The sequence below is a fragment of the Furipterus horrens genome, unplaced genomic scaffold, assembly GCF_987537825.1.
Source record: "Furipterus horrens unplaced genomic scaffold, mFurHor1.1.pri manual_scaffold_2, whole genome shotgun sequence".
NCBI classification, from domain to species: domain Eukaryota; kingdom Metazoa; phylum Chordata; class Mammalia; order Chiroptera; family Furipteridae; genus Furipterus; species Furipterus horrens.
Genome location: NW_028327172.1, coordinates 11,975,984 through 11,997,478, shown reverse-complemented (window position 1 = coordinate 11,997,478; position 21,495 = coordinate 11,975,984). Strand labels below are relative to the sequence as shown.

Below are 21,495 nucleotides of genomic sequence, written 5' to 3'. Positions count from 1 at the left end.
TATACTATATATAATGTTGTAAGAACAAAGCAAGATATTAATAAATAAGTAATAAGCAAATCAGCTCAACTAAGTACTTCAGGCCAAGTGCCTGATCTTCTACATAAAGCTAATGAATTTAGTTATAATTGACATCATCACTGAAACGTTGTGAGGAGTTATGCTCAATATTAATAAAACTTATGTGAGAAATTTACTTTATCCAATAGATAAAGATCTATGCCAAAGAGCTGTTTAAAGTTTAGAGCAAACTAGCCTGACATTCCTGATAATATTGTTGATTTGGACGTAAGAAGTGTTACTTACGTGTCCTGCATATTGTCCAAATTTTTTCCTTAGCCCAACAGCCAGGCCAGTAAGACATTTTGCTGCCAAAGCCACCAACATGACATTGGTGTCCTTTCCAACTACCTACAAAAAGGGAACAAAGGAAAACAACAGTCACAGTCCTGTAGAAGGAAACTGAAAACTTCCTCTTAAAAGAACTCTAACAGCTATTATGTTAATGGATAGCCAATTACATTTCTTACAAAAGAGGAGATTCTCCTTTAACAATATCAAATTTGGGAGTTTCCGTTCAGTATGTTTAGTCTCCTGTCTTGAAGGTTTACCCATTAGATTTTTACAAAGCCACAACTTCCAACCACTAACTCTCCATTAGCAGTGGTCTCCGCTGTCAGAGAAGGTGACCCTGATAATGGCAGCGAAGCTGAAGGCCTGCTGCTTTTGCTTTGGGGCAGGGAAGGCTAAAACAAGGTTTCTCTGGAAGATTCCACAGGGCAGCAGCTCTCACACTGATACCCCAGGAGCACCAGCAGACGCCACTGCAGCCATTTCTCTGAGTGGCTTCTGGCTTTGCAGCTGTCATTTTAATTACCTAATGATCATCAAGTTTGCATTTAGAGCTTCTCAGCAGCTTCCTCCAGCACTGTTTGCACTACTACCCTCTTGTACTGCATCCCACAGAGTCCAGCACTTATCAAAGCTCACAGGTAGGAGCTGCTCCTGTGTCACTTTAGCAAGACAGTGACTATGCCTGGGTCCTTCCTGCTAAGATTTTACTGTGGTATGCTGCCCAAGTCAGCTGGTGTTAAAAAAGCTGCTTTACTTTTAAGTGCCCCAAACCCTTGGTGTTTTACTCTTTTTATAGGTAGAAGTAATGCTTCCATTTTACTTTGGATTTTACATGGTCCCTAAGATCTGGTATTCTCTAAGCAAAATGCTTCATTCCAAATTCTCCAAGTTAACCAATCTGTAACACATAGCATGCAAGGAAGTTCTAATTGGCACCTGCGTGTACTCCCTGAGTGCTGAGGAGTAAGGATTAAGAAGCTAACATTTATTAAAAACGAATTAGATGACATTTTTATAGGTGCTTTATAATCCTTATTTCATTTCATTTTCACCCAAACCCTATAAATTGGGTGCTATTATTATCTCAATTTTGTAGATTTCAACAATTAAATAGAGATGAACTCGCTCAAGGTCACGGAGCTGGCAAACAGTAAGGCTAAGGCTAACACCTCGGTCCGTTTTGACAGCAAAGCTCTTGCTCTCTCACTCGCCGCACCCTCCTGGCCATTCACAGACAAGCAGGGAGCTTCGAAAACTCTGAGCTGCCTGGGGTGCACATTCCCAGCTGAGACCGAACAGAGCAACACAGCTTTCCTCTTTCAGCTCACACATGGCCTACTCAGTAGCATGTTGTTTTTTGTTTCTGTTTTTGCTTTTCACATTTTGGTGCTTTTTGTATGTCCTTCCACTGTTTAAAATGGCCCCCAAGCATAGTACCGAAGTTCTGTCCAGCATTCCTAAGAGCAAGAAGGCTGTTACGTGCCTAACACAGGAATTTTATGTGTTAGATAAGCTTTGTTCAGGCATGAGCTATAGAGAGGCTGGCTATGAGTTCAATGTTAATGAATCAATTATATATATTAAATAGAAAGTCTTCAAAAAGAATAAAACATGCTTAAGTATTGTTTTATGTATTGGTTGATGAAAATGTTAAGATCAAAGGGTTGCAGGACCCTAACCCTGTATTTCCCCTAGGAATAATGGTTCAGTATTCACTAATTCAGTGTTTGTGGTAATTTTATAGAACATAACTACCAGGAATAATGGGAATTACTGTACTTACATGTGTATAGAATTAAAGATTAACCTCCTCGCCCCACCATTTTAATCCTCTGTAATTTCAGGCTGAGGAAACAAGCAAAGTTTTCAACCTGCTGTACTCAAGACAAGGTCTTCAGTTTGTTCTTAAGCTCTACAACTACATTCACAGTGTTGATCTATACTTTCATATTTTATGAAAAAACCACTATATGCAAAAATATCCACCAACAGCAATCAACTTGATTAGACCTATGCAATAGCAAAGAGATATTTTCTAAAAATATAATTTAGCACTTGCCTGCTTTATAACTGACCACACGTCCCGCACCCTTTGCTGTATGTGCTGATACACCACAGTGCGGCGTCACTTGCTGTCTAACAAAATAACTCTTTTTATTCAAAATCTGTCCCATTAAATGGAGCCAATTTAAATAGTTCACCTGACAAAATTATAAAACTGGAATATTTGGGTCTAGATCAGCAAGATCCTCTTTTTCTTGAGGTTTGTACATGCTATTAAATAGCATACTTAAAGTCAGTGATAATAAACACAGATTGAAAACCAATCCCTCCAAACTAATCTAGGACAAGCATTTTAAACAATCTTTTAAAAATGAATGCCTATAATTTAAAAGCCATCAACAGTGTTCTTTAAATAGCAATGTTGTTATGATAAAAAAAGGATGACCACTAAAGAGAAATTCGCCCTGGCTGGTGTGGCTGAGTGGATTGGTTGCTGGCCTATGAACCAAAGCGATGATGGTTCAATTCCCAGTCAGGGCACATGTCTGGCTAGTAGGTCAGGTCCCCAGTTGGGGGCATGCGAGAGGCAACATACACTGATGTTTCCCTCCCTTTCTTTCTCCCTCTCTTTCTTTCTAAAAATAAATAAAATCTTATTTAAAAAAAAAAATGCCCTGGCTGGTGTGGCTCAGTGGGCCCAGTTCCAGGTTGGGGGTATGGGAGAGGCAACTGATAGATGTATCTCTAGCACATTGATGTTTCTCTCCTTCTCTAAAAATTAATAAATAAAATATTTAAAAAAGAAAACCCACAAATTCAATGGCCTGAACTGTTGCTGGGACACCATTGTGGGAACTCCTCACATTTACCTTCTTTAAGGCTTTTACTAAATCCGCATAATCGCCTGCTTCCAATTTGGGGTTTTTCACTAGTACTTCTACAGCCTCCAGGGCTTCTTTTCTCTCTTGCCATTTTTTTGCCTCCTGCAAGACACAACATGAGTCATTTGTAGAACAGAAAATAAGAGAGCAAAATAAAAGTCTATTTCTTTCATGCTACTAATTCAAAGATATTTTTTGTTTTCACAAACTTTTTCTAAAGCTGGTTAAAAAAATTGCAAAATTGCACAACCAATCAGAATGTTAAGTTCATATACATAAAATTGTTAGTATATAAAGTATTTTCATAACATTTCATAATCCTAAATTCATAGTAAGTAAACAGAAAAAGATGCCAGTCTTTTACTTCTCACGTTCTAGGCAAATGCTGGTAAGCACATATTAAATGGAAAACATTGATGAAAACAGTTCCAGTGTATGACAGGGGCACAACCACAGGAGAGAGGAATTTCCATACTGACAACATTAAAAAGACGATGAAAGAACAAATCACATAACCAACAATCAAAACTATTCTAATCTTAAAGATTAATTTTCCAGAATGGGAATAAAATGCTAAATCTTTTGTTTTGTGGCCATAAAGCAGAATATGCTCCACTAGAGATCAAACAATCATTCAATAATTTGAATATGCACTATTTGAAAGAACTGGGGATACAAAGAAGATGATAAACTAGTCACCTTAGTAGAGGACATTACTGTTCAATTCAATTTATCAAATATTTGTTTGTTCATCAGAAGTTTATAGGATACTCAAGGAGCTGATGGCAGAGCTAGGAAAATCTTCAATAAATAGCTACAAGGTCATGACCACTATAAAAGAAGTATAAGCTGCTCTGGTAACATAGCAAGAGGTCTTAACCTAGTTTAGGCTGACAAGTAAGATTTGCCTTAAAAAAATGATGCCCAAAGAGATCTAGAAGAGAGGGGTATTATGAGCTGAATGGGCAGGAGAAGAATGTTATAAGCAGAAAGAACACCAGTGTTAAGTTCCAGAGATTAGAAGCAAAACAAACATGGCAGATATGATACTGGGAGAAGTGCAGTCTGACTGGAGTGTGGACAGCGAGGGCACTTCAGAGATGTGACTGGAAGGTAAGCAGAGGCCTCAAGGGCCACAGGATGATCTCAGACATCATCTTAAAATTCACAGAAGCCATTGAAGGGTTTTAATGAGTCAGTGATATGAGAAGATTTGCATTTTGGAAAATGACACCTCGGATTACATTGTGAAATATGATGGGAAGGAGAAGGAGGCAAGAGCAAAGACTGAGAGTCTCGTAAGAACACTGCCGCGGTACTGTGGCACATAAGGCACACATATGGTGGCTGGGATAAGACTGTTTCTCAACTGGGAGAATTTCAACGCTTGGAATACATTCAGCAAAGTGTGGAGACATTTTTGATTATCATGACTTGGGAGATTGGTATTACCGATATCTGACCAGGAAAGGCCCTGGGTGCTGCTAAACATCCTACAATGCACAGGAGAATCCCCCCAAAACAAAGAATTATCTGAGAAAAAATGTCAACAGTGCCAAGGTCAAGAAACCCTAGAGTAACTACTTGGCAGCAGGATGAAGAAAAGGGGATGAATTTGAGAGCTATTTAAAGGTAAAACTAGAGACATAATGAGGAAAAGGAAGACATCAAGAAAAATGTTTTTGTTTTTGGCAAGACATAAAAAATGTGCAATAGTAAGTGTATACACAAAGTAGTAGAGCAAAGAAACAGCAACTAATTCTCTCTATTAGGGAAGATACGGAGTGAAAGGGGACACCAGGAAATGGCTCAGCAGAACATTCTCTAATTATAGTCAAGTAATAAAGAAGTTTACCATTACTTACAATTTTGTCATAAAAGTCTTTGGGAAGTTTGGAAAGAATTTCTACTGCTTCCAAAAGCTCATAAGCATCTATCTGTGGCACCTCATCACCATCATCACCACCTTCCAGGAGAAAAACAAAACAAACCTCAAAAATGGATGGAATGGTTTTACTTCTCAGTTACCGGTCCTTTCACACCTCTGATGAAATCTTGATACAGAAGGAATCAGCATGATTAGTGTTATAAGTAACATATTTCATTAAATGGTACTCCTATAAAATGCAACTAGTGAACATAGGTTCTTGTGGTAGGGCCCATTCTTGCAAATTTTTATAGACACCAGTGTTTAAAATTGACTTACCTCCCTCAGCATCTCCACCAGCAGACTGCTGCTGTTCCAATTTTGCTTCTAGTTCTTGCTGGGAACGCAGAAACCGAGTTGGTTTAGGGGCACCTGTTGGCAGTTTGACCCATTCTTCTTCTAGTTCTTTCAACTACAAATACCATAAAATATTTTTAAAAAATTATCTACGTCTCCATCCTTAGAGAATACATTTAACATTTTTATTTACTTATATAAAACTTAATTTCCTATTTATGTGGCTCTAAAAGGGCAAACTCAAGATAAGTTTAAATTTCATACATTTTGTAGCATAAGTCAAACTGATCTATATTTACTACACTAAAGATTATGACTAAGCAAACAGAAAAAAAGAAAAACCATTTTTCCCCCGGACACTCTCATTAGTTCATGAATTCAGATAAGATTTATATCAGATAAAGTCTCCAAAACCAATTATAATTTTTAAGAAGGATAAATGCATTTTGTCCAAACAGATATTAAGTCCTGCTACCAACAGCATTATAAAGGGATCTCTTAAACGGCTCTAGATTCAACACTAACATATTGGAATCGTGGAATGCATGGTATGTAACTGGAAGGGACGAAGTACAGCAGAGAGTTAGCTACGCTTGGAAAAATCAACTGATTTCAAAATTAAAATGGAAAATAATTATTTGTAAGGACAGAATATCAACGACAATGACAAGAAGGAAATATCTTCATATATTAACCGTATGCAAAGATAACCAAAAATATTTGTGCCTCACCTGGAGAGAGTTTATATTTTGTAATGGGGGTCTCAGAGCATCCCGAATCCATCTGTAAATCTCCACAGCAATTAGTTTGGCCTCATCTCGAACAGCCTTGTCTCGAGACTCAAAAAGTTTTGGCAACACTTTGATAATTGGCTTAAGCAAAATGATTTTGGAACCAAATTCACTAGAAGTGGAAAATTGGAAAAAGGATTGTCAACATGCTGGTTTGGGTAAAGTGTTAGCTTTCATTCACCCAAACACAGTTTCATACCTATATATTAATAGAGTTATATAAGTTGAGTTTTAAGGCAGAATAAAAGGAAAGTCATAACCACATCTATGTTTAGATGTCATTCTTCCAAGAATATTATTTAATGTCTAGGGTCCAAAATAATATTACCATTTTAAAACGTAACTTTCTAGGCAACCAGACTAGAAATAATTCAAGTCTATAAAGGACCAACATGTGTAATATCTTAAATATACATGCATATACATATAAAAGCTTAAAAATATGAACAAATTAGTGTATACATATTTAGATGAGTAAAACCTACTTTTAATAAACTCTTTAGTAGTTCTTACAATGAAGGTCCTTCGCTCTCCTTGACAGACCACTAGTCCGGGCAACATGTGTTTCATTCCTGACCTTGAAGCTATCACACTCTACCTCCAGGCAACTTAAACCTTTTGGCTTCAGTTTTTCAAGGGGAAAATAATTGCATTCTGACTTCTTTTAATTTACATTCCTTTTTAAATTTACATTCTGACTTCTTTTAAAAAGGTAACACATTCAACTTCATACATCTGTCAAATATTATATCTTTAAGTTCCCACTGGCCAAATTTAGCACTTGGATTCACTGCTAATATTTCTGAGTAACATTCTGGAACACGAGAAATTTCATTATAAAAAAAGACTGACATTCTCTAGTAACAGCCATATATATTATTTATCTATCATCTAATGTGTACAGATTTACCTCACATGAATAAACTCAACAAAACTTTTCAGTAATATCTACTGATATATTCCAATAGGTCAAAGGAGACTGTAAAAATACTCTCCTTAGAAAGTGATATTTAATAAGACCCCTGGTTGTGTAAATAGTTTAAATACAGATATGTTAACATGAAACTAAACTAGGTGTCTTCAAGATTGCCTTATGGTGATGATAAAAGATTCTTTTCAGATCATGGTGCCTAAAAAATCTAATTTTTAGAAGTCTTAGTTTTCCTTTACATTATTACTATTTCATCTGATTTGTTTGTTTGTTTGCTTCACTATCCTGGCCTGCTTCTGAAAGATTAAAAAAAACAAACATATGGAGCAGGTTCACACGGAAAACATCTTAAAGTAAAAGCTAATCTTGACACTAAACATATGACTAGAAAAAAACGAAAGGATTTCAGAAGCCTGTTTATGGGCCATAGGACATATTTGGGTCTCCTGAAATTATCACTAAAATAGATGGCTGAAGAAGGCTCTGGAACCTAGGATTAAACAGCTGGCCTCAAGGTTCTTGAAGGTCTGAGAGAACTATCTAGTTCCACTTACAGCTTCTGGGATATTTTAGGACAAACGAAGAACCACACAGGGATGCGGCTAAGTAACAACTATAAGGAAGATGTAAGAAGGCACACCTAACTTGTTCTTTTTCTACCCTTATTCTCCTAGTCGGCTTAAAATGAAGTAACCAGAATTTACAGCATTCTAGATTAAATACTTCTAATTAAGAGGTAGATTACAGTCTAATATATATTTTATTAGAGACCCAATATGAAAGACAGATCTATTGAGACAAGCACAGTTTTAATAAACAAGTCAATTCACTATAATATTTAAGATAAGACAAGCATACTATTTACTATTCATAAAAACACGTGCCTACTCTACTATAATAGGCTAGACACAGGAAAGCATTTATCATACAAGAAACTAAGTGAGAGTCAAATTTTATAAAAGGACATTATGAACCAACCAAAAGACAATATAAACATTTAGACTTATAAATTGAAGATAGCTTAATAAAATTTAAAATTTTTGATACTTTCATGTAAGGCAAATAGCAAAAGAGGCATTTCTCCAAGAAGTCGGTCATGTAAAATAACAAGAGAGTTGAGATGGTCTTCACTCCAGAAGTTAACACATTTAAGGTTTTATGAGAGCCGTTTTCTAAAGCATCTCATGTGAATGGTTTTGGAGACAGGATACAGGTTAGAAGGACTGCCAAATCAGAACAAATCAATGGCCTGTTTAATTCAGATTTTCATAGCAAATTACAACTACTTGTTCCTGAAAGAGATCCTATTCATGAAAAACTAAAAAAAAAAAAAAAAAAAAAGAAAGAAATTCTAGGGTTAAAAATAACTTACTACACAAGAGTACACGTTATTTTTTATTTGATGTTGCTATAATTGTTTAAAGGCATATAGCATTTGCTTCTACTTTTTAAAAAGGCACCTAAACTAAGGTTTGCTTTAGCCATCACACTGTGTCTTTAGCCAACACTTCAAAGTATATAAATGTATGCTTGAGGAGAGCTAGAGAAAAAGAGCTGCTTAAATCCCCGAAGGAGTGCTTCCCCACAAAAAGGCCAATTCATAATCTGAGAACGAGTCAGAAACATCCCGTGGATCTTCATTAGAAAGGAATTTAGATAAAATAAGCAACACACGTGGAGGCTAAAATTACTGAATACAAAGTCCACACTTGAGGACTGAGTTCAGCTTTTCCAGGTCACTTTCCTGGTTGGTATAACATGCCAAGTCAAGTCTAGCAGTTTTCATTTCTGTTTAAACCAGGAACCCAAACTCAGTATAGTTAATAGAACTGAAGATAAATGAAAAAAATCTCACCTTAAGGCTTTCCTCAGTGTCTCTGTGCAGGCCACTATAATCTTGGGGTTCTTGTTGTCCAGGCCTTTCAGGAGCTCCTCCTGCACAGCCTCTCCTTTCTCAATCTCTATGTACATTAGACAAATCTCGATGCCCAGCTCCTTGGCTCTGGCTTTGGGTTGGTTGAATACTTTACTTACAACACCCGATACAACTTCTCCTGTAGTTCTGTAATATAGATTATAAACAACAACCACACACACAAAAACACACTTTAGTACAAAGAGCTGGAAAAAGGTCACAGAAGGCAGCGGGTGGGTGTGGAAGAGCAACACATATACTTTTTAAAATGCGCAGGAATAATGTCAATGAGTTTCTAATTTTTTAAATTTCTGTTTGAGAATATCAAAAACGTTATGCAAAAGTTTAAGACATGTCACACCAGACAATAACACAGAACGATAGATTGTTTGTAAATGTAGAAAATTCAAACAAGAAAGCAAAAATCCCCTGAAACCCCACTACCCAGAGAATACTACTTTCAACTTTCTGGTATTTATCCTTCCAGACCTTTCTATATGCATATGCATATGAATACACACACACACACACACACACACACACACATTATACAAAAATAGGATTATGAAGTTACTGTTTTTGTGAAATTTTTTTAAAAAGTAATTTTAAACACTCCTTAAGAGAATTTCTTGACAGAAGGAACGGCTATGTATCCACCTTTAGTAACAAAGGGCTGCTCCCAGCTCCTTGGCAAGACTACAATAACTTCCCTGCTTTGAACCTCTTCTAAATTAAATAAATCCTGTACTGTTGGAAATTAGAGGAACTGAGTGGGTTGGCATTACATGCAGCATTTGTCAAAAAAAGTTTCTGGTATGAGAAAAAAAAAGAAATTAAAAAAACAATGATTTCACTAAGGCAAGGGAGACGTGGTGATGTTAACAAAACTCTCAAATCAAGGGCCCCCTTGCAGGTGTGTACATGCGTGGGGGGGGGGGGCTCCTTTCAATGACATAAAGACTAGAGTTAGAAAAATCAGATTTAAGAGGTATGGGAGAGAGGACTCACTAGAAACATCTTTATCCACAGCTCAAGTCAAACAGGTTGAAAGATAAAAGTGCCTAATGACCGCAGGGAGAAAGATGTGACTCTAAGATCACTAGCTGGGATCTTAGCCAAAGATTTTTGTAAAGCCCAAATATTTTCAGTGAAATTCTGATCATTTCTTTGCTGACAACCTCTGTTTCTTCTAAAAGCTACTGAAGATTTTCCTTCTTAGTCTAGAGTAATTTCCATGTGAAAGGCTGAAAAGGAAAAAAAATACCATTTGTTCATCAAACCTTAGGGTAAAAACCCAAGATCTGATTTCTAATCTGTCCCTTTTTAGAGATTTCATATACCATTTAGACTTCTGAGAACAGATAAAGACTAAAAGAAAAACAAAAACAAAAACCAAGTATCAAGGAACTATGAAAGTAAGAAAATTAATATATTCTAAAAGTGCTAATAACCAAGGACAGTAATCCATGAATATATAGATTAATCCAGGTAGCACCAGACAGGGATTTTTAACAGAAGAGTTAAAAAGAAACTACTTACTTTCCTGCTACATGGGCATTTTCAACATATACAAGTGCAGCTTCTAATCCTTTCAACTGAACCACTGCATTGGAATCAGTCACAAATTTTTTTATTAATCCTAAAAATTTGGACCATTCTGGGCTCTTTTCATCTCTTATTTTCTGGAAGATCTTCAGGGCCTCTTCATACCCATTTAACCTTGCTTTCCACAGCTAGAAGAAAAGTAGCATTTTGAAAAACAAAACTTAATAACACTATAATTACTTACTGGTAATTGCATGGGAAGCAGTGGATATCTACTCTATACCAGGATATCTGAATAAAGGACCCAATAAGTGCAAACAAAAAAGGAGTTTAAGAAATTCAGATAGTTTTTTAAAAAGATTAGCTAATAAACTTTTTCTCCTAAGTGGTTAATATTTATAATATTCTGCTAAGGTCATCTAAAATTCATTAACCGACCATTATAAATGTATCTCAGTTAGATACAAAGTATTCAAGTATTAGCTATTACTTCTTTAGAACATGGCATTAAAGATGTGACAATTCAGACATGAATCTTCCTGCCAAAACTACCCAATCTCCCAAGTATGTTGTTTTTCAGTTGTCCTGCGTAATCGCTGGGTAGCTTTATACTACATATTGCATAGTATAACTGCTGACAAAACGAGCCAATGGCATTGAAATTTGAATTCCAGAAAAGTCTCACCTTGTGTTCACATTTCTGATCAACTGGCAGCTTCAGCCATTCACTATCATCTCCCATTGTGCTTCCAGTTTCTCCTTAGAGTTAAGAGTAATTCCTGATTAAATAAAAATTGATTATTTATTAACTCTAGCATCAAGCAATCCTCTTAAGACAAAATGACTTTTCTGAGATTTTTGTTTTATTATGATGCACCAATAAGATTTTAAAAGCCCATTCTTTAGTTTATATACCCATTAAAAGAACATTTTAAAAGTAAAAGTCAATCGAAACTCTAAATAAATCTAGAAAGCACAGATATTTGTTTTTTAAAAAATGATGTTTATTTAGTTTCCCAAATGGAAATTTCTTAGATATATAACAAAGCTAGAATAAAACTGAAGAGCTGAGCTTCTTGGCCTTTTAAAAGGGCAAGAGAAGATGGCCCTGGCCAGGTGTAGCTCAGTTGGTCAAACAGAGCATAATCCCAATAAGCCAAGGTTGTGGGTTGGATCCTTGGTCAGGGCACAATACAAGGAGCAACCAATGAATGAATAAACAAAGAGTAACAACAACAACAAAAAAATCAATGTTTGCTAATTGCAGAAGATCTGGGAAGTACAGAAAATTGTGATTAAGACACAATTTCACCACCTTGATGAACACTAAAGTGTGTGTCTACTTTCAATGCATATACAGTGTATAAATTACATGGAAAAAAAAAAAAAGGAAATCCTCTTGCAATCTTTTTTTTTATATGATCACAAACAATTCTCCTATACTTGATAACATGACGTTTAAAGGCTGCATAGCATTCCATTTTTATCAGCAATCCTACTGTTGGAATTTTAATTGTTTCCAATTTTTCAGTATCATAAATAACAGAAGGGATTCTGTTCATTTCTCCTTCCATCCCCAGTCCTGGTCAGACATTAATATATATTCAATAAATATTTGTTTAATGAATATATATCTTGATAACATCTACCTTGAATCAGGCATTGTGCAAAATACTTGCTAAGCATGTTGATTCATTTTGTACTAACTACATGAAAGAAAGATATTCTCTCCACTTTATACAATAGGCCCACAAAGATTAAGTAACTTGCCTAAAACAACAAAACTGGCAGGCTATGAGATCACACTAAGATTCAAAGTTTGCACCTCTTCTTTTACAACCTGTTCCCTCCTATGAAAATGTAGGAAATATTCCAGGAAAAGTTAACTACTCAAAGACTGAATTGTAAAAGTTTATCAGAGTAAGTAGAACTTTCATTAAGAACACTTTAAAATCCCCAGGACCCTGTAAAATAATAGCAGTACATTTTAGAGTAGGAATCAAACCTTAACAGAGAACAGAAACTCTAATATAGCAATGGCAGGAGATAAAATAGTACAATAGTTTGAAAACCAGTATGGCATTATTTTAGTTGAAGATGCATATACCCTACTATCCAGCGACTCCATTTCTAGGTATATACCCTAGATACTGGTGACAACTGCACCAGAAGACCTTGACAAGGATATTCATAGCACTGTTGTTCATGAAAGTGAAAAGTTGGAAGCACTTCACAGGTATATTAAAAAGCATGAATACCTAGTGGTATATCACACAGTGTAATATTATACAGCAACAAAAATGACTTAACTATGTAGAGTTCTCAAGCACTATAATGAAGGACCAGACCTTATTTTTTTAATTTTTCAAACAATTGTACTCTGATGTTTGTCAAGTACAATAAAAATTAATTATTGTAGCTCTGTATCTTTAAAGTTCTCCAAGTAAATGGAAAATAGTCCACTCACCATGTTAAACAATTTAGTGGTTCCTTAAAAACTTAAAAATAGAATAATATGGCTTATTTCTCCTCTCCATCCTCAGTCCCGGTCTGACAATAAGTATCTGTTTAATGAATATATACCTTGATAATATCTACCTTGAAACAGCCTATGTGCAACTCTATTCCTAGCTTTATACCCAAAAGAACTGAAAACTGGTATTCCAACAAGTACATATACATGCATGTTCATAGCAGCACTATTCTCAAAAGCCAAAAAATAGCCCAAATGTCCACCAATGGATGGAATAAACAAACTGTGGCATGTACATACAATGGACTATTACTCGGCCCTAAAAGGGAGTGAAGTACTGATACATGCTAAACTGGATGAACTTCACAAACACGATGCTAAGTGAAAGAAGCCAAACACAAAAGGCCCCATACTGTATGATTCCATTCTATGAAAATATCTAGAATTATTTTAGATCAGTTAACTGAAACAGAATGCAGATTGATGGTTGCCAGGGGTTGGGGACAGAGGGAACTGGGGTAGAAACTGCTTAATAGGTAAAGAATTTTACTGTAAAGTAATGGAAATATTTTGGAACTAGACAGAGGTGTTGGTTGCATAATACTGTGAATGTACAAAATGCCCTTTGAATTGTTCATTTTAAAATGGTTAAATTTTATGTTATGTGAATTTTACTTCAATAAATTATTTTTTTTAAGTCCCACGGTGATCTAATGTGCAGCCTGGGTTGAAAACCTCTAACATTACTTTCCTGGCACAAGTTTGCGCTGCAAAAGCAGTATTTCCCCATCTGTTTTTCAAAGAGAAACACTCAATGAAATCTTTTAAAACACTGTCCAACTAATAGAATGTGAACAATAATATTCCATTGTCGGTGTTCTATGAGATAACTTTTACAACATTTTTCTTTTTTTCCTGTTCATTACTTTTGGAAACATGAAAAAACAGGTTATCCAACCTAAGTGCCTCATAGAAAATTTAGATACCATTGTGTTGCACTTTCTGAAATGGCTTCTACTATGAAGTCTGAGTTTTTAAAAGTTGGTATTTACGATCTTTCTATTAAAAGGAAAAGCCTGATTCATTCCCAAAACTCCCCAGCCACTGAAATAATGGATGCAGTGTCCGTGTATGCATGTGACACGGAGGACTCTTGCTCCGTCTCTGTGTTTGTCTTCTTCCAGGATTGATACACTAAGAAAAAAAGCACTTCATCATTATTTTAATTATAAAATTAAGTTTAGAATTTAATTTCTACATATACACAAAAACATATACAATAAGAGTTGTGAAGTGTTAATAAAATTGACCTACCAACCAATGTGAAAATCAGAACACTACCAATATTATTATTGTGCCTGTGCACTTCTTTCCTTCTCCATCCTTCTCCCCAGAAGCACTTTCCTGAAGTCTGCTTAGTTCTATACCACAGGCACAGTCACACATCCCTAAACAACAAAACTAACTGCGCTTGTGAGCTTTAGAAAAGTTATACTGTTTGTAATCCTCCGTAACTTATTTTTTTCACTTAAAATTTCATTTGTAAAATTCACCCACGTGGTGCACTACAATTCAGAGCTCCTCAAAGTGTGGTTAAAGACTTGTGCTGGCTCACAAACTTATCATTCAGACATAAGCACAGAAACAGAGCTAAGCAAGAGCTTAGAAACAGCCACAGAACCTATTCTAGCTTCTTTTATTGTGGCGGTCTGAGGAGCTGAAACTCGTTCAGCGAGGGTAAAGTAAAAAAAGGCATAAGGAAAGGAAGGGGGTGTAAAGTCAGGCTGCAAAGTAATTAAGATCAGACCTTAGGAGGTCTTAAAGAACGAAATTTGGACTTTATCCCAAAGGTAAAAGGAGACTTTGAAGGACTGTAAGTAGAAAAAATTGCTTATACTATCAAACTTGCATTGTTTGAAGACCCTGTGATGTAAAGAAAGCAATGTAAAGAATGGCTTGGATGGCAGTGACAATGGAGGGAAATCAGAAGGCTGTCGTCTAAGTGCAGATGATGGCAGCCGGACCTAAAGGCTGTAGGAATGGTGATGGAGAAAAATGGATGGATTAAGGAACGTCAAAGAATCCCCTTCCTGAGTGAATGCAGAAGGGGTAGAAGAGAGGGATAAGGATAAGTCTGGGACAAGATGAGTTTGAGATGAACGCTAGAGAAGCGTGCAGCAGCCACTGAGGGAAGGGAGACTGGTCTACAAGAGAGTTCTTGATTCCTAGTTTGGTGAAATTCCTACAATTTATCTGCATCTGGTTTCTAGATAATATACAGTGAAAATTATTCATACTTTATAAATAATAAATTTACTTTGGTGATTACCCAACTCAATGAAAATATAAATGACAAATGAGAGTTTATATAAAAGTTTATTTGCCTTCAAAAGGGCTCAGGTAATTTAGAGAAATTTACAGTGCAGTTATTTGGTAAAATGAAATCACTCTCAACCAGCAGCTGCCTAATGAGCCTAACTACCCACTTGGGCTTTAACACACTGTTAACCTGTCCTTGGTTAAGAGAGGAATGATCATAGCATGATGATGCACAAATCTATAAATATGCTAAAAGCCACTGAACTGTACACTTTAAATGAGTGAATGGTGTATGAGTTACCTCTCACTAAAACTTTTTCAAAGGACTCATGGACACGGACAGCAGTGTGGTGATTGCAGTGGGAGGCGGGTATATAACAGGACTACTTGGTAATGAAAAATACACACAAAAAGAAAAAGAAGCCACGGGGAAGGTGGGTAGAAGGGGACTAAATGGTAATAGAAAAAAAAAATACAACAAATATTAAACTTAAAAATGAAGAATAATAAATTTTTATAAAAGCAAATCTCAAAAAATAAATTAAATTAAATTAAAAAATAAAAACCCAAACTAACACAGTTTACTGACAAAAATTCTTAGGAAGTAAGAATTATTTGTTAAAGCTACCAATCATTTTACATGTGCATAGGTTGACGGTAAAAGTTAAGAGTTCTTTCTAATAGTAGGACCTAATAATAAGGAATTACTCCATTCCAATTTTAGATTCATTCACTGAATTTTCATGATGTGCTCAAGGAGTTCACAGGAGTACAAATAATATGTGTAAACAAATAATCATAATAAAAAACATAGTATGTATGGGAAGTGACATTACCAAGGGACAAATAAAGATTATGAGAGTTCAAAGAAAAGATTAACCACCAGTGAGTGATGGATGGTCAGTGAAAATCTCATAGAAAGGACGGCATCTGAACTCAGTGATGAATGACTGGTGAGCTTTTTCAAAAAACAAAACAAAGCAAAAAAGGAGTGGAAGAGAAGATGTTCTAGACTGAGATAACAATAAAGGCAGCCCTGGCTGCTGTGGCTCAGTGGATTGTCAGCCTGCGAGCCAAGTATCGCTGGTTCGATTCCCAGTCAGGGCACATTACTAGGTTGCACGTCAGGTCCCCAGTTAGGGGTGTGAGTGAGAAGCAACCACACAGTGATGTTTCTCTCCCTCTCTTTCTCCTTTCCCCTCTCTCTAAAAATAAAATAAATAAGCAAACAAAGAAATAAACAATTAAAAAAACAAAAACAATAAAGGCAAAGTCTTGGAAAGTCCTAAGCGTGTTTAGGGAACAATGAGCGGCTCCATTTATTGGAGTGTAAGACCAGAAAGGCAGACCAGGGTCAGGTCATGTAGAATCCTGAATATTAAGCAAAACAGCAGAAGATGCTGATGAACCGAAGAAGGGCAATGATGTGAGCCTCTCTACTTTAGAAAAGCCTATATAGAATGAATTGGAAGAGAAAGAAAGTAAAAAGTCTTGATAGGAAACTACTGCAGTATTCCAGGGCAAAGATAAATAGAAGCCAGAAAGAGGTTTTGGCACTAGGAATGGAAAGGGTGAGCATGGGACACTGAAGGGAGTTAATTAAAAGAAGCAGAATCAATAAGCCTTAGCAACTAAGGATGTGGGAGTCTAGTAGGAGGCCCCAGTCTAGGTGATGGGGGAACAGTGGTACCAATGACAGAAAAATATGTCAGAAAGAAGTTCTGGGTTGGTTGTTTGGGGGAAGTGAAGAAGAGGTAAGGAATATAAGTTTGGTTTTAGATGAGAAATAATGATCTTCAAGTGACTGAAATATGGCACCAGGGATGAAGAGAGGGGTCTGGATTTTATAAACAGACACAGAAAATCAACTTTTCAATACATAGCAAGGTTTGATGATTTAAGAATGAATAAAATTGCCAACAAAGCATTAATAAAATTAATTTGAACTACTATATATAACGCTTGCTATGGTTCATTCAATCTAGACTATATTACAAATATTCTGAAACTTCCAATTATTCAGCTCTCTTAGATTTTAACCTAGCCTAAAACAGAGGCAAAGGTAAGGGGGCCAGTCATAAAATACATCTGATCTATAAAAATACTATAATCTTACACCATTGATGTATCTAAAATGTCTACCAAAGAGCTCAAATAGCATACAGTTCACACTACTGCTGAGAAGATTTAGATGTAATTGTTTATTTTTAGACCAGAACTTAAGAAATGTTTCTAAGGTCATACATAAAGGCAGAACTTAGACTAAATTTCAAACTGTCTGACTTTTCAGTTTTGTATTCAATTAAATAACAAATTACCTACTGAATATGCATTATATATACTATCATAACATAGACTCAAGCAATCTATGAATTTTCTCATTTATCAACCAGCTAAAAGTAAGGCATGAAGAGATTAAGTCATGAGTAATGTTAGAGCTGGGTCTAGGAGCTACGTCTCCTGTCTCTCAATCCACTATTCTTTCTCACTATCCAAGGGTCCCAGTGTGGTATCCTCTCCTGTACCTTGACAGTCCGTAAGAATAATTATACAGCTATTAAACAGATTGTTTTAGCTTTCTACCTGGGAAGAAGCTATGGCAGTGAAACTATTTTATGGCTCATTTCCAAGCCCTTGACCTACAAAAACTCTTCACTATCAAAATACAGGAGATCTGGATCTGATTACCATTCCTAGACTCTCACTTCTGGCTAAGGAAATGCTACTGCAGAAGCACAGAATGAGTCCGAGGGAAGTTTGAGAAAAATTTTTGCTCACTCAAAAAACAACTCCTTTGAATGACCAATGAGGTATGATGATAGTCCCACTGCAAAAAAGAAAATAATTATAAAACAAGGATAAAACAGAATACACAAACACTCAAATCATGTCTAGGAACAAGTAATTCTATTAAAGAAGCATAACAATTATGTAAGTGACATACAAAATTTAAGATTTTTATTACTTGGCCAAGTCAGACAAAGCCTCTAAGTAGCCAGCAACAAAATGACAAGCCTTTCCTTTTAATTTAAAAATCCTCCCTGACTCCGGGTAATTCCCATAAACACGGACGAGAATTATCCTTTTGCTGGAGTATTCTGCATCACCAGGGAACCAGAAATCTGAACTGCTCCTCTAGCAGGTTATCTTGACAAACTTGGGTATGCTTGCTGTTCTAGTCCTGGGAAGGTGGTCTCCCACAAATTCCTTCAGAGAGGGGGAAGAGTAAAGAGCTGTCTTTCACTTCGTGCTACACCTCAGCAGGAAAGAAGCTGAACTGGACTCTCCCTGACAGATGATCACTGTCAGTGTCTCCAAAAGGTGGACCCAACAACAACACAGGCCTCTGGGGAGGCTGAAAACTAAACCTGGCTGTGAATTAGGTCAACTTTGAGAGTTACTGCTCAACTGTACCAACGTAGGTGAAAACCTAACGCCTACTCACCCCGAAGCTACTCAGGTCTCCAGCTCCCAGGCTAAGGACCCAAGGCTCAAGGGCACTGGTTTCAGCTGCACCCATCCAGCTCGACAAGGTTATACTCGGAAAAAAAGCAGCCCTCTCCTTACGCTAAGTAGGGGCCACGGGAGGCACAGCCAGGTCGTGGGCACCGGTCAATCCAAACAAGCACTCTGGGGCCGCAGTCGCCACCCAGAAGTAGAGCAGATGCCCCAGGCTTTAGCTCACAGCAACCCGCATTGTTTATGCTCTTTCGCCGGCCTTAGCCTCTGATAGGCCAGGAAAGTCCCCGATACTGTCCACCAGGGCTTCCGGCCCAGGCACGGGATGCGTGACCCTCCGCCCGCAGTTTGACACTTACGCTCCCCAGGCAGGGAGAGGCCCTAAAGTCCGGCAGAATCAGCAGGAACACCGGCGGGTTGGCGCACCGGTGCTGCTGGCCCGCTGGGAAACACCCCCTCCAGGGGCGGGGCCCCGAGCGTGCTGAGTGCCCGCCCCTCCTGGGCCCCCTTCCCGCAAACTCTTAACAGTTTAAAGGGGCCGCTGCCCTTCGCCCAGAGGTCTGCAGGACTAGGGGGCCTCTTCTAGCCCACAGGGTTTCTAAGGCAAATTAAGGCCCAACCAGGAAGATTCCACCACGGATGGGTGAACCTCATTTTTTGGTGGCAACACAGGTAATGTTCCAGAAACAAAGGAGATGATCAGTTCCTAGTACCACAATCCTAATCCTTCCTCCAGGGGTGAAAAATAATTGATGCAGGAAATAGTCAAAGCATCGGGATAAACATATAGACCCCATTAAGTAAGCGCCTACTTCTTTAACTTGAGCAGTGTTCTTCAAATGGCAACTCAAAGGCCCAGAAAAGATTTCTGGCAGCCTGTCCTGTTTCACTCACCCTTTCACTGACTTCTTTCTCTTCCCTCAATAGAGGAATCCCAGACAATGATACAAGATGGGTAGGAAGGTAACAGGAGATGAAATAGAAAAATAACACTCTTCTTGTGAGTAAAATGTAATCTTTCGAAAACTGGCCAAGATTCATTACAAATCTATGTATCCAGATAAGGAAATCTTGCATGCAAACACAATTGTTCATTCATCTAATTTAATATGAAGAGTTCTTGAGAAAAGTGTAGGAGAAACTAGATTAATAATATCTCAGAGAGTTAAGTAGTGGTCTCTGAGCTCTCCATAGGTTATCAATAAGTTTTCATTTTTTTTCATAGGAGGAATTTTTCCTCAATCTCAGCTTACAAAGTTTGACTGCATTTTGTGTCTCCTTCATATCTCAAGAAAGATTTGTGTGTTTTATTGATTGATTTTTTGAGAGAAGGGGCAGGGAGAGAGAGAAACATTTATTCACTATTCTACCCATTTATGATGCAGTCATTGGTTGATTCTTGTAAGTGCCTGGACCAGGGATCCAACCTGCAACTTTGGCTTATCTGGATGACGCTCTAACCAACTGAGCTACCAAGCCAGGGTGTGTGTGCGTGTGTGTGTGTGTGTTTTTAATCCTTACCAGAGACATTTTTTCATTGCTTTTATTTATTTTTTAAGTATATTTTATTGATTATGCTGCTACAGTTGTCCCAATTTTTTTCTTTGCCCCCCTCCACCCAGTAATCCATCTTCACTCCAGCAGTCCCACCCCCCACTTAGTTCACATCCATGGGTTGTGCATATAAGTTCTTTGGCTTCTCCACTTCCAATACTATTCTTAACATTCCCCTGTCTATTTCGTTCCTATCAATTATGCTTTTTGATCCCTGCACCATTTCCCCTTTTTCCTCCTTCCCCCTCCTAGCTGACAATCCTCCAAATGATCCCCATTCCTATGATTCTGTTCCTATACTGGTTGTTTGCTTTTTTTTGTTTTTATTTTTTAGATTCAGTTGTTGATAGTTGTGAGTTTGTTGTCATTTTAATGTTCACAGTTTTGCTTTTACAGAGAAAGGGAGTGGGGGAGGGGGAGGGAGAGAGGAAGGGGTGAAGAGAGAGTGTGAGAGAGAGAGAGAGAGATTGAGAAAGATAGAAACATGTATGTGAGAAACATTTATTGGTTGCCTTCTGGTACACATTCCAGCGGGGGATTGAACCCCAACCTGGGTGTGCCCTGACAGGTAATAAAACCCTCGACCTTTTTTGGTCTACAGGAGGATGCTCCAAACAACGGAGGCACACAGGCAAGGGCTGTGTGTTTTTTAAGCCTGTATTACTCCACCTAAACTTGATAATTAAACACACTTTACTAAAGCTTTCAGCCACCACCAGACCAGTATGGGACTCAATTTAGTGAAGCTAAAGACCATTCATTAATAAATGCCCTAACATTTACCATCCCAAATAGGGGTTCAAAGTGGAAATTTAGATTTCAAAGGACAGGCATGAAGACTGTTCTACTAGGGAACAGACCCACGTTACCCTTACTTGGCATGTCTTAGAGAATTCAAGGATAAGTAAATGATACTTTTTAGTTAGGTAGTTAAGATTTCCTTTCTGAAGGGGAGGAGGGTATAAGGGGGATAAATGGTAATGGAAAATAAATTTAAAAGAAGATTCTCTTTCATTGTATCCTCATAGAGCATATCACACTATTC

General features: G+C 37.2%; 1 protein-coding gene across 4 annotated transcripts in view; it reads right to left on the bottom strand.

Annotated features, from left to right (window-relative positions):
* CKAP5 (cytoskeleton associated protein 5) overlaps positions 1-21,495 on the bottom strand; it is an 84,003-nt gene that overhangs the window by 47,966 nt on the left and 14,542 nt on the right. For 2 of the 4 annotated variants that reach the window (XM_090261798.1, XM_090261809.1), the window contains exons 2-9: positions 11,331-11,424; positions 10,640-10,833; positions 9,041-9,247; positions 6,195-6,366; positions 5,446-5,578; positions 5,105-5,205; positions 3,228-3,341; positions 307-411 (exon numbers count right to left, since the gene is read on the bottom strand). In XM_090261798.1, the coding sequence (XP_090117924.1) occupies positions 307-411; positions 3,228-3,341; positions 5,105-5,205; positions 5,446-5,578; positions 6,195-6,366; positions 9,041-9,247; positions 10,640-10,833; positions 11,331-11,387 (1,083 nt within the window). In that variant the 5' untranslated portion in view covers positions 11,388-11,424. Of the gene's footprint in view, positions 1-306; positions 412-3,227; positions 3,342-5,104; positions 5,206-5,445; positions 5,579-6,194; positions 6,367-9,040; positions 9,248-10,639; positions 10,834-11,330; positions 11,425-18,882; positions 18,960-19,004; positions 19,024-21,495 lie in introns of those variants that run through there. The other 2 variants (XM_090261804.1, XM_090261802.1) reach the window with 2 other exon arrangements.